This window comes from Panthera pardus, unplaced genomic scaffold (assembly GCF_024362965.1).
Source record: "Panthera pardus isolate Hobbes unplaced genomic scaffold, ASM2436296v1 HiC_scaffold_7, whole genome shotgun sequence".
Taxonomy (NCBI): domain Eukaryota; kingdom Metazoa; phylum Chordata; class Mammalia; order Carnivora; family Felidae; genus Panthera; species Panthera pardus.
This window is the reverse complement of record NW_026527002.1, coordinates 79,584,049-79,596,396: the sequence shown is the minus strand read 5'-3', so window position 1 is coordinate 79,596,396 and position 12,348 is coordinate 79,584,049. Positions and strand designations below refer to the sequence as shown.

The following is a 12,348-nucleotide window of genomic DNA, read 5'->3' as shown; positions in this document are numbered from 1 at the left end:
AGTGTCTCTTTGGTGGCTTTGTTTTGATTCTGGCTTCTCTGAGGCTTTAAGCTCCCACCTGAGCCATCGGAACTGTTGATGTCTCTACAGGGTGGCACTTTATCCTAAGTACCCGCCAAGGGTCTCCAAGTTGTCAGGCTCCAGAAAATAGGAACCCAGGAACAGATGCCTGTCCAAACGAAGCTGTTGCTTCGGGAATGTCACTGCGCATGGTCCCTGGAAGCGCTGAGACCGTGCTTCTGTGACCCGCCTTGGGCGAAGGGCAAATACAGAACAGAAGCTCTGGATGGGTTAGCATAAAGCAGCCTTTGCCTCCGAGAGTCCAGAATGGTGGCGGTTCTTCCTGACGGAGCCCTGCCTGTGGCTGCTCTTCAGGAAACTGTGCCTTTATGTTGGTGTGGTCCGGGCATGGCCTACGTCACAGGGCTGCACATGACTTGGCACAGGAAGTAAGAGACGAGATGTCGTCTTTGAAGTGATGCAGTTAGGAACAACCTCCCTCTTTCTAATGCAGGGGAAACGCTGTGGAGGGTTGTACCTGGAAGTTTAAGATTCTGCCTAACTCTTATACCAAAGAGTACACTTGTTCTAGATGATTCTAAGGAAGAAGCAAGATAGCTACCTTTCCCCAGTTAGGTTGATCTTTTAAGTTACAATAGGATAGCCTTAGTATAAGCTGTAGAAGAAAAAGCATTAAAGCAAAGTTGTGACTTTCAAATAAGGGAGCCTTAAACCGTAAGAATCGGCTAAAAGAAGGGTTTGTTTTGTTTTCTTTAAAATTTTTTTTATTTACTTTTAATCTTTTTTTTTTTTTGAGAGAGAGAGAGAGAGAGGGAGAGAGAGAGAGGGCAAGCAGGATGGAGGGGACAGTGGGCAGAGAGAGGAGACACAGAATCCGAAGCCGCCTCCAGGCTCTGAGCTGTCAGCACAGAGCCCAGTGCAGGGCTCGAACTCACAAACTGAGATCATGACCTGAACTGAAGTCGGACACTTAACACACTGAGCCACCCAGGCACCCGTTTTGGTTTTTAAAATAAGCTTCTGATGTCTCTACACGCAGCCCCAAGCCAGGGGTCTTTATTCTGGTGCTAGGGCTGACGACAGAGCCTGTTTTCGAGGGCGCCGGGGGCCGGACTTGGGGAGCGAGGTTGACAGCCTCTCCCGATGGCCCAGAAGCCCGGCGGGCGGTTCTCGGTGACAGCGAGCATATTCCGGTGCCTTTCTCTCTGAAGTCCCTAGTGCTTTGCTTCTCGCACGGCTGCCAGATTGTCCCTCTCAGGCTTTGCGTGTTTTTCTCACTCACTCCGTGCAGACCGGCCTGGTGTGTGGCGGGCCTCGTGACTGAGTGTGCGGGCACCTGGCCGGCCCGCTGCTGTGCTTGGACAACCGGCAGCGAGGGCCGCAGGCAGGCTGCAGACTCGCTCCTTCCGGTTCTGCTCGTGTGTTTTTGTGGGGGTTTTGTCTGCTGCCTTTATTAATACTGTTTTTCTTTTTTCCCTTTCTCTGATAAATTTCTCTAACTTTTCCTCACCTCCCGTTCAACAATAGCCATGGAGGGTAAGCACATCATGTCTGTGTGTCTGTCCCACTCCTTCACACCTAGCGCTCCGCATGTGACTGTAGCAGAGATCAGGAAGCCTGGGGGGGTGGGGGGAGCGCACTTTTGCCGGGCTCCTCACCAAAAACAGCCTTTTACCTGCCAGAGACTGGGACATGAGCATCTTTGCAGTGACTGACTATTCCTGTCCACGTCTGTCCCATGTCCCAAAACTTATTTATTTTTTGAGAGAGAGAGAGCCCAAGGCAGGGAGGGGCAGAGAGAGAGAATCCCAAACTCGGAACAGCCAGGTCCCAGGCTCCTCGGACAGAGTCAGCCCGAGGGGGCAGAGTGGCCCCTAGAGGTGTGGACTGAGCGCCGGCTGCAGACCCAGCGGCAAACAGCTGCTGTCACCTGCTGCGGTTCAGGCTCCTTAAACACACAGGCTGCCGTTCTGTGCCTGCTCTTGCCGACTTGGGCCATTAAATGCCGCTGGGGACTTTCCGCAGACCCTGCGCTCGCCCGCCTTCGGTCGGAGTCCGGCTTATCCTGGGTCCCATTCGTGGTGTCTCTGTGCCCGGGCCCTGGGGTGGGCGCCTGCACGTGAGCCCCTTTATGTCACCGTCACCACGCGGCCAGGTGAGGAGCCGAGGCCCCACCACCCTCGAGGGCGGCGCTGGGCTCCCGGCGGCAACACCTGCCAGCATGTGGTGTCGCTTCACAGACTTGCACCTGCCGGCTCCTAACAGTCGTGCAGGGAACACGCACGTTTCCGAAGTTAGGGGGGTGGAGACAGCCACGCTGAGCCCTAGTTCTTCCTTCCTGCAGGAGCCCCCTGCCGTAGAACGCTCGACCAGCTTCCTCTGAAATCCTCAGAGAGATGCCAAATACGTGAATTCTTTCTTGGCGAATGGTTGTGGAGGGGTCTTGAATCACTTCTCTGGAAGAATCTGGGGCTTTTAGTATAATGTGTGTGATGCCGTCTCCTTCCCTTTAACTGAGTTCAAAGTCATAAAAAAATTATTGCCTCGGACCCTTGTCACGTGGATGGATGACTTTCCTGTCATCCTCCGAGTGAGCCGTAGCCTGGTCAGACCCAAAAACTCGGTGTGATCTGCTTTGATCTCTTTTAAAGACCGCCCCCCCTCCCCCGCCCCCGCCCAGCTGCAGGGATGTGCTGCCGCCTAGTGGGGGCTGGCGAGGTGACGGCAGCTTCTGTGTTGCAGCTTCAGCCCCAGGAAATCAGCCCCCCGCCCACTGCCAACCTGGACCGGTCCAACGACAGGGTGTACGAGAATGTGACGGGCCTGGTGAAGGCTGTCATCGAAATGTCCAGCAAGATCCAGCCAGCCCCCCCGGAGGAGTACGTTCCCATGGTGAAGGTAAACCCCACTTGCGTGCCCGCTCCCGCGGAAGGCGCGGGGACCCTCGGAGTCAGACCTGGCGCTTCGGGAGCCGTGTGTGAGGGTCCCGCACAGCGACCGTGCTGAGTCAGGATGAACCGTCGGTCCCGTAGTAGTTGCTGCTCACACGTACGGACCAGCCTGTAGCGTGAAGCGTGAAAGCACGCGGGCCAGCGCTGTGCGCGCCTTCGGGACACGCGGCTCTGCCGTGGGAGCAGCAGCTCGCGCACGCGGGAGCCCGGTTGTCCTTCAGACGCTGTCTGGCGAAGGGGCCGTCGTGGAGAGGGACGTCGAGGGCTCTGGCCGTGCGGTTTCCTTCAGCTCTCTGAAGCGTGGCTGCTCTCTGAGCCTTTTCTAACGAGGGTCAGACAGAAATGAAAACGTCCTGCCGCTAGCCTAGCCCAGCCTTTCCAAGCTGTGTTCCGGGGCGTGGTGTCCCGGAAGAGAGTGCCAGAGGCTCTGAAAAGCGATGCCAGGCCCCCACGGAGCAGGGCACTGGGCAGGCTCAGGGGTGTCCGCGGTGCAAGGAGCGCTGTAAAGCTTGGCTCTAAGCCTGGATTTCCAAAACGTGCGCTTGAAAAGACGCTTCTTTTAAAATTGCGGCAAAACACGTAAAACACAAAATCTGCCGTCCCAGCCACCGCGAGGTCTACACTGGCGTTAGGTTCGTTCACACCGTTAGACAGCTGGCCTCCAAGACTCTCCTCGCCTTGCAAAGCTGGCGGCGTCCCCGTGCACGTGGCGGGGCCTGGTGCCCCATCTCCCCTTTCGGGGCGGGCTTATGCCACTGAGCACCGCGCTGCACAGGCTCGCCCACGCCTTGGTGGGCGTCAGGATGTCCTTCCTCTTCGAGGCTGGCTGATCATCCCGCCAGGGACCACATCCTGAGAGTTCAGAGATCTGAGTGTTAGAAATTCCTGATGACTTCAGATCGGGCTCAGTACTGAGGGAAAGAAATACGGAAATGTTCATGCGGTGTTAGAAAGGAAACAAGGCCTGTCACCGAGGGGAGGGGCGCTGCTGGCGTGAGAGTCCTTGCGTGTGCTCTGACACGGGTGTGGTCTTGTCTGCTAGGAAGTCGGCCTGGCCCTGCGGACATTACTGGCCACCGTGGACGAGACCCTTCCAGTCCTGCCAGCCAGCACTCACCGAGAGGTAGGACACAGCGCCCCCTTCCTGCGCTGGCAGTGCGGGCAGGACGCGCTCTGAGGTCGTGATCTTCCACCAGCGAGGCCCGTGGGCTGTGGCTTGCCTGCCAGGACGTGGCCGTTCACCGTGGAGGCAGCGTGGGCCGGCACCCACTGGGCTCGGTCACGTCCCGCTCCACTGCTGCTCCACAGCCGCTGAGGCGGGGCCCAAAAGACAGGCGGCTCGTAGGGGACGGTGGGGAGCACGGGTGCAGGGCTGGGTGAGGGCCACATCCTCCAGCGCCAGCTCGGGGAGAGGCCAGAGGACAACGGAAATGAGCCGGGAGAGGCAGCCCACCCTCCTCCCTTGAATTCTCCTGAAAAAATTAGACTTTGCACACGGTGCCGGTTTTCCACGTAGAGTGGTGATACCGAAAAGTGCCTTTTGAGTGAAAACATGTGTTTTAAAATTTTTTTAAGGAATCAAAATTCACCTAAAGCCCGGTCTCTCGGCAGTAATCCTCATTTTTGCCGTTTTTGGCCATTGTGCATCATGTGTTGACTAACAAGTGAGCAGACACAGCTGCATTGTTTTAATAAAGCACCCAGCTGTGCCGGCCTCCAGGGGTGTGCGCTGTCCTCCAGAGGGGCCCCCGGTCTCCTCCTGAGGTGGATGCCGCCCGGGCCACACGCACATGTGGCTCTGTCCCCCAGAGTCTGAGGCTGCCCCAGCCTTGCTCCCCCTTCTTACTCTGTCCCCACGCCTCCCAGCTCCTGCACCTACCTTCCCGCCGTCCCTAACCCTGCAGCCCAGCAGGCTCTGTTCTCATTTGTTTTCTTAGTTTCTATTTGAAATGATGTCAAACTTAAAGAAAAGTGGTAGGAATAGTGCAGAGAATTCCCGAACATTCTCCACCTAGTCTCGCTGCCTTTTAACATTGTCCCACAGCTGTGTCCTCGGTCTCTGGTTATCACCACACGGTCTCCTTCCTGTGAACCGTTTGACCCTCAGTGTTTCCATCTGTATCTCCAGTCGGGAGGCGGTTCTCACACGCTGTAGGGTTCCAGCAGCCTGGGCCGCCAGCGCCCCGCATTGTCCCAGTGCGTGGTCACACCCGGGAGCCTCACCGTCTGGTCCACAGCCAGCAGAGCTCTGACGTGACGCCCGCGACAGTCTGTTAGCCCGCTTCCTCCTGGAGTAGGTCCTCAGACTCTGTCTTTCTGCCATCAGCGTCTCGGAAGGCTGTAGGCCAGTTACCTTGGAGAGTGTTTATTCCCAGAGAGGAGTTGAGGGGTTTTGTGCGAAGACCGACGTTCCCTCCTGATGCGATCGAGGTCGAGTTCTTCTCGGGACATTGTGTCCGAGGGTCCTGGTGTCCAGGTGACGACCGTCTTGAACTGGCACAGCCCGTATCCATGCTTCCCTCGCAAAGGGCCTCAGGTCGCCTGAGCGGTGTACCTGTGTATTCCTAGCCGGTTGGGCGCTAGCTGGCTCGTCTACCTCGTTGGGACTTGAATCGGTCTGTTCCACAACGAGCGAGAGTTTTGCCAAAAGGGGGAAAGTTCCAGTGCCAGAGGCCAGAAAGTGGTATCCTGACATGAGTGTTTTGCCAGAGCCATTTCTAACTTCTTACTTCGGCCGATAAAGCCTGAAATTGCCTCTCCGTCTGCCCTGAGGCTTCTGCACCACTTGCTCTCGCATACACATTTTTGGTTGATTATTGCTTTTTAAAAGAAGGAGAGAAGCTTTATTTGATCTTGCTTCCGCCTTCCTCGGTCCCTCTGTCCCCTCGTGCTTCCTGAGAGAGCGGCCGGTCCTCCTGGGCCAGATTGTCCCCATTCCTTCCCTGCAGCTGCCTGGGGCCACCGGCGACCGTGCCCCCCGAGCCCCCATCCTGGCTCGTCTGCGAGGCCCCCGCGGGCTTCAGAGCCACCCTCCCTCACGTGTCTCGGGCCCACATCCTGCTCTGGTTCCTCTTCTTGGCTGCCCCGAGCGTGGCCGTCCCCAAAGGTGCCGCACACCCCTGTCTTACAGAACGCTTTTCTCCTTGGCGGCTCTCTGCCCCTTACATGGATGCAAGTATCTGATGCCTCCGGTGGGACCTCTGCCTGAGCTGTTGGATGTCTGCCTTCAGCAGGACATTCTGCTCCTGGTTTTGCTCCCAGTTGCTGGGGCCACCATGCTCTTGCCACCCCTGCCTCCGGGAACCCCCTTCTCCCCCCCCCCCCCCACACACACACAAGCAGCCGCTCACCTGTCGGCATCACGCCGCAGGCTGGGCCTGTCCGTCCTCCCTTCCGCCGCCCCCCTCCCCTCAGTTCCCACAACAGCCTCTGAGCTGCCTCCTCTGCCTGTGGCTCTCCCGCCCCTCCCTCCCACTCCCACACGGCCACCAGGGCCCTGTTGCCAGAATTCCTCTCCGGACGATGGCATTCCCCTCGCTAAAAATCTCCTAGGCCTCCCATTGTCCCAGCGGGATGGAGGTAATTTGTCACGGCTTGTGAGGGAGCCAGCCTCCTTCTACGGTCATTCTCCTCTGTGAAGTCTCCTGACCCTCCCAGAACGAATGGATTGTGTCTTTCCGTTGTGGATTCATCCCAGCGTATTGGAGGTAGTTGTGCGCAGGCTTCTCCGCACCAGACTGCACACAAGTGTGTCCGTTTCCTTCCTTAATCCACACCACCAAGTGCCTCGTACGGGTGTGCGCAGTAATCAGTAAAGGACCGAGCAGTAAATCGTCACCGGCTGAATAAGCAGACGGGGAGGGAGAGACACCCGAGCAGAGCATCCCGATCCCCGAGGCGGCTTCTTCCGCCACTGCTGCCCCCGCTCCAGCCTCTCATCAGTTTGGGAGGGCCGCGGTGGGACCGGGGTGTCCTTCTCGCACAGCAGAGGCAGGTCCTGAGCCATGGTTGGTCTTGTAGGAAGAGCACTAGACTGCGAGTCCAGACCCAGGTTTCTGTCTGGAACCGGAAGCCAGGCAGCTGGGCAACCTCAGCGCGTCTCCTTGTGTCTCGGCGCCAGGCTGGGGGCCTCCGAGGTTCCGTCAGAACCTGTGATTCCTTTAAGAAGCCAGAGTCCTGCCAGTCACTGAGATTCGTGGTCGCTGAGGGCTTTGGTGGAAAGAGGCTGCTGGTGCACACGGGCGCATGCATACTCTGTCGGCCGGTTTCCTAGAGGAAACGCTGATCTTACCCCGTCTACCTCGGGCAGGTTTGTTTACGGGGAAGAGCGTTTCTTCTCCGGAGGCGCCCAAGGCAGGTGCATGAGGGTTGCCTGAGCGGAGCGCGGAACGTGCCCGTCCTGACGCCTCTCTTGTGCTTCCAGATCGAGATGGCCCAGAAGCTGTTGAACTCCGACCTGGGCGAGCTCATCAACAAGATGAAGCTGGCCCAGCGGTGCGCCATGACCAGCCTACAGCAGGACCACAAGAAGCAGATGCTGACCGCCGCCCACGCCCTGGCCGTGGACGCCAAGAACTTACTCGACGTCATCGACCAGGCCAGACTGAGGGCACTCGGACACGCGAGGCCGCGCTGAGGGGCCCCCCGGGCCTCGGGGAGGACGCGCCCCGGCGCCCCGCCAGCAGCGAGGGGCTCCCCCCGTGCCCGGGGCTGTGACTGACGGCCGGTTCAGAACCTCTCTCGGACAAGTTTAACCGCATTTGATTTGAGTTCGTTGTTTGGTTTTGTTTTTCTTTAATCATGGTGTTCGGAAAAGTCCAGGATCCAAAATGTGGCATTTTTCTGAGAATGAAAATTGTTCGTGAGAAGCTTTCAAGAATCACCAAGAACAGATGACCGTCCCATGAGGGCGTGTTTCCGTGGAAACGGCCCAGTGCGGGGCCTGAGCCAGCTCAGCTGCGCACAGGCAGAGGAGACCGGGCGGAGAATTCCGGGAAACCCGAGGGGCTGAGAACTCTTCTGCGTGTGCAGAGTGGCCAGCCAGACCGGAGTTTCTGCTGTGAGGACGCCCTTCCGTCGCAATATGCAAACGGCACTCTAAGAGAACATCAGAGCTATATTTTGAAGACTTGGGTCATTTCAGAAACAAACAGAACAACAGCCACCCTTCTGTCTTTCCCGCCTTTTACTTTCCCGTTGGATATGTGAAGATTCGGTTGGAAGCTAGCTGTAGACCACACTAAAAACTTTTGTCTTTTTTCACCAGAATAATGTGCCAGTTTTTTGTAGCAATGTTATTTCTCTTGGAAGCAGAAATGCTTTGCACCAGAGCACCTCCAAACTGCATTGAGAAGAAGTTCTGGAACCATCCCTGTTTTCCATTTTTATATAATTTATAAAGAAAGACGAAAGCCATGTTGACTATCTTGCAGCCACTAGAGCTGACTAACCCTTCCTCGTGTCTGTCTTCCCAGGAGGCGAGTAAGCAAAGCAGAGAGAGTTGGTTTTCTTTTGATGTCCAGTTACACCATCCATTCTGTTAAGTGATTTTGAAGAGTACACCCTCCCTTTAGTTTGTCGGGGGATATAAATTATTCTCAGGAAGAATATAATGAACTGTACAGTTACTTTGACCTATTAAAAAGGTGTTACCAGTAAAGTTGTCGGTGTAGTAGCCTTTCTTTGGGTTCCTTCAGACCCTTTAAAAGTTTTCAGGCGACTTGTCAGATAACATACAGGAAAGCTCTCGACAATTACTGGTCCTTCTTTCCCTGTCTTCTAGATAGGTCAAGGATTTTAGCACAGGAGGATGGCCGCACACAAATCAGGCCTTTCTTTCCATCTCTGCCTGTCACGTGCAAAGTCGAGAGAGGAATGATGTCCATCTGGGAGCCGTTGCCTCTGTGGCCTTTGATGTCCTCATGGGCGTCGCGGCCTCGAGGACACAGCTGTGACCGGCTCTGTCACTAGGGAAACGGTCAGCACGCGGTCCCCCAGACCCGCCCCAGTCTTGCCAGAACCTCTGAGCCGGAGCAAACAGCACTGGGCTCTGCAGACGGGGAAGAGCCAGGAGCCGAGCTCCCGAGTGGAGGGATTGAGGGGATGTTCCCAGGTACATACATATTCCCATGGCTGCGGCGGCCGCTCCTTCTCTGGGCCCAGGACACCGACTTCCTGGGAGGAAAAGGCCAGGGGGTGTTACCCTGAGTTTCCCTCACTGTCCCGCTTCCTCCTCGCTGCAGTGGTGGCCGTGAGGTCGACGCCCCCACATACGTCACAGGGGGGCCTGCCGTCGGGCCAGTGTCCCCGGGGAAGGGGGCCCAGTCGCCACGAGAAGCACTGCCTCACAGCGAGAGTCGCTTGAAATCGTACCCTTTTCCTCCCGGTGTGTCTCGTCCTCTGGCGCGAACAACTGAGGTAGGTCTCGCGCATCCTGTGAGGCAAAGAAAGAAACGCATTTTGGTCGCGGGAACGGGCGAACACGGGCCGGACGGCGTGGTCTCCGCACGGGAGCTGGCCTGTGGTGTGCTGGCGCAGGGGACCGAGGGACTGTCACAGGGACGCTCGGGGACTCAGCTGTGTCACCCTGCGGGGGACCCCGACCTGACGTGAAAGCCGGTCCGCGTCGGGCAGGAGGAGCACGACAGACGCTGAACGTCCCCCGCTCACAACCTCACGTCTGGGTTCCTCCAGCTGGTTTGTACCTAACAGGAGCTTAGTTAGGGAGTACTTCACATAGAGAGAGGGCACACACACACGGTGCTCGCTGAACTTGTCACGAAGCAGCAGTCTTGTAACTGACGCCCGATTCAGACACAGCGTAGCGCTTACGGCACCCCGGTCCCCGCTTCGCAGGAAGGTGGCAGCCGCCCGATCGTCCTCTGTCCGTCCAGACGGCGGGAGCCTGTGCGGGAGACCGTTGGGGGGCCTTCTTCTCCGGGTCTGCACAGAGTAGGGGGCACGCTGCCATCCCTCGGGAGGCCCCCTCTCCACTTGGCCGCCAGTCCCCATCCTGCCCCGGGCGTTGGCCCCACCTCCAGCACTAACCCTCCACCCGCTTCTAGGAAGCCGCCGTCTGCACTCTGGCTCTTCACTCGGTGACATCTCGGACTGCCCGTGCTGCGTGCGCATCCCGTGCGGCCCGCGTTCCGGCCGCCGCAGCCCGTTCACCTGTGCACCTGCTGCATCGTTACCGACACTGCCGCGGGCGTGTACGTGCACGTAACACATTCCCGTTTCTCGTGACAAACAGCCGTGGGTGCTGTTTCTGGAACTTACGGTAAGTGTTATGTTCGACTTCCTCAGAGACCACCAAACCATCTTCGCATGTGGTTGTGCCGCGTCGCACCTTGACCAGCAGTGTCTGAGCCTCCCCGGTGCCCATTCCCGTTGGTCCTGTCATTTCAGACTTGGTGGCAGTTTGCATCTCTGATGTTAAGCATCTTTCTCTATGCTAAGCGTTCCTTACCTCTTCTGTGAAGTGTCTGCACAAATATGTTGCTTTTTTTGCAACGGGACTGGTGAGCATTTATTTATGAGTGCTAGAGCCTCCTTATGTGTCCCGGGTGCTCGTCTCGTCACATTCCCACTCCGGAGGGGAGCCGTTCACCCTCGTACGTCGATTCTCCCTCAGAGTCTCCAGGCATCTTCCCACACCTTGATTTCAGACTTCCGGCCTCCAGAACTGGGGGAGAGGAAGTTTCTGTTGCTTTAAGCCTCCGATTAGCAGCCCCGGGACACTAGTCCTGCCTCCAAGTGCTTCAGCGTGCGTCTCCTGAGAGCAAGGACACTTACACGCACGACACGGCCTCACACTCCGAAGACTTCACGTTGTCTAACGTACGAGCCGCCAGTAACGTGCTTTACATCCTTTTCCCCCAAATCCAAAACCCAGTCCCGGGTCATGCCTTCATTTGGTTGTGCTGGTGTTTTGGCGGTGCTGGTTTCCAGGAATTTTGCAAGCTCTTTGTCAAACACCGCCGTTATTAGAAATGAAGTTATATACACCTATAACTAATTAAATTATATTGGAAACTGAGGTAACAAGCGCACAGAACTCAGCGCTTCCTCATTACTACATCGTGCTGTCACCTAAGCCCTCGGGCTGTGTGTGTCGATTGTGGCCGTTTGACTACACGCTGTGTGACCGTGTGTTCTGTGCGTCCCTGCCCACGTCTGCGTTCGGTGACCTCACCTCGGCAGCTTGAAATTAGCCAGGGCGGGAGTATCTCTACCGCGGAAATCGGCAGACACCACAACTCTTCCTCTGGGAACCTGTTGTCCACCGTTCGTGGCACACGGCTACCCTTTAGTTCCCTTTGTCTTTCATGACTGTGTTTTTTAAGAATGCAGGCCAGTTGGGGACAGTGACCCTGTTTCGGCTTGCCTGAAGGCTCCGCGTTACGAGATTCAGGCCGGCCAGCATGTTCCGTACCTGGTGACGTGAGCCCCGTGGTTCCGCTTGCTCGTTCTTTCTCCCAGCTTTGGGGGTGACGTGGCCCGCGGTGGTGCTGAGTGGACCGAAAAGCTTGACTGGTGCCAACACCCCGTGCTTCTGAATGTGCTCTGGAGACGACAAGGCAGCCCAGTGGGGATCCGGCCGGACTTGCTTTCTATCTGTCACTAAGGCAGTGACTTTGCAGAAGGGAATCCCCCCCGCCACACACACACCCTCACAGCCGCCAGGACTCTGTGAATGTTTATATGGATCTGGAGTAAAAAAGGCGGGGCGGGGGGACGCCTGGGGGTCAGTCGGTTAAGTGTCCCACTCTTGATTGCCACTCGGGCCACGATCTCATGATTTGTGAGATCGAGCCCCGCGTCGGCTCCCTGCTAACAGCGCGGAGCCTGCTTGGGATTCTCTGCCTCCCTCTCCGCCCCTCCCCTCCCTCTCAAAATAAAGAAATAAACTGAAAAAATAAAATGGACCGGATAGCGGCTGGCTTTCAGTTTTGCCCTTGTGCGTTACACATTTTCCTGGGTGACCTGGGGCCGGGCACCTGGGTGGTTTTCTCGTGGGCGTTTCTGTAACTCGGCGTTGCTCCCCCACCCCCCAGATGGTGTGGGCACTCACGGCCACCGCACAGCCTCACAGGTGCGCCCCGACTTACCTGGGTGTGGGGCACCCTCGTCATTGTTGGACACGGGCCTCTGGAGACACTGCCAGGACACAGGTCAAGGTCAGGGCCCAGGTGCCAGAGAAGGCCCAGCGCCTGCGAGTCCACAGAAACGGACCAAGAACTACAGCTCATCCCCACGCAAGCAGCCCGTGACCACTGTCACCGTGGGACTTCAGTACCCACGTGGGATCGGCACAAAATTTAACTGACTTTCTGGAAAACGGGGGTGCGCATCGGGGTGAGGGAAAATCCTGCTT

General features: G+C 57.2%; 1 protein-coding gene across 18 annotated transcripts in view; it reads left to right on the top strand.

The window, feature by feature from the left end:
* The window catches only part of PTK2 (protein tyrosine kinase 2), a 257,936-nt gene extending 249,305 nt beyond the window's left edge, over positions 1 to 8,631 (top strand). For all 18 annotated transcript variants that reach the window (XM_019459751.2, XM_053896569.1, XM_053896572.1 and 15 more), the window contains 3 exons: positions 2,764 to 2,919; positions 4,015 to 4,095; positions 7,396 to 8,631. In XM_019459751.2, the coding sequence (XP_019315296.2) occupies positions 2,764 to 2,919; positions 4,015 to 4,095; positions 7,396 to 7,608 (450 nt within the window). In that variant the 3' untranslated portion in view covers positions 7,609 to 8,631. The remainder of the gene's footprint in view (positions 1 to 2,763; positions 2,920 to 4,014; positions 4,096 to 7,395) is intronic.
* The last annotated feature ends 3,717 nt before the right edge of the window (positions 8,632 to 12,348 follow it).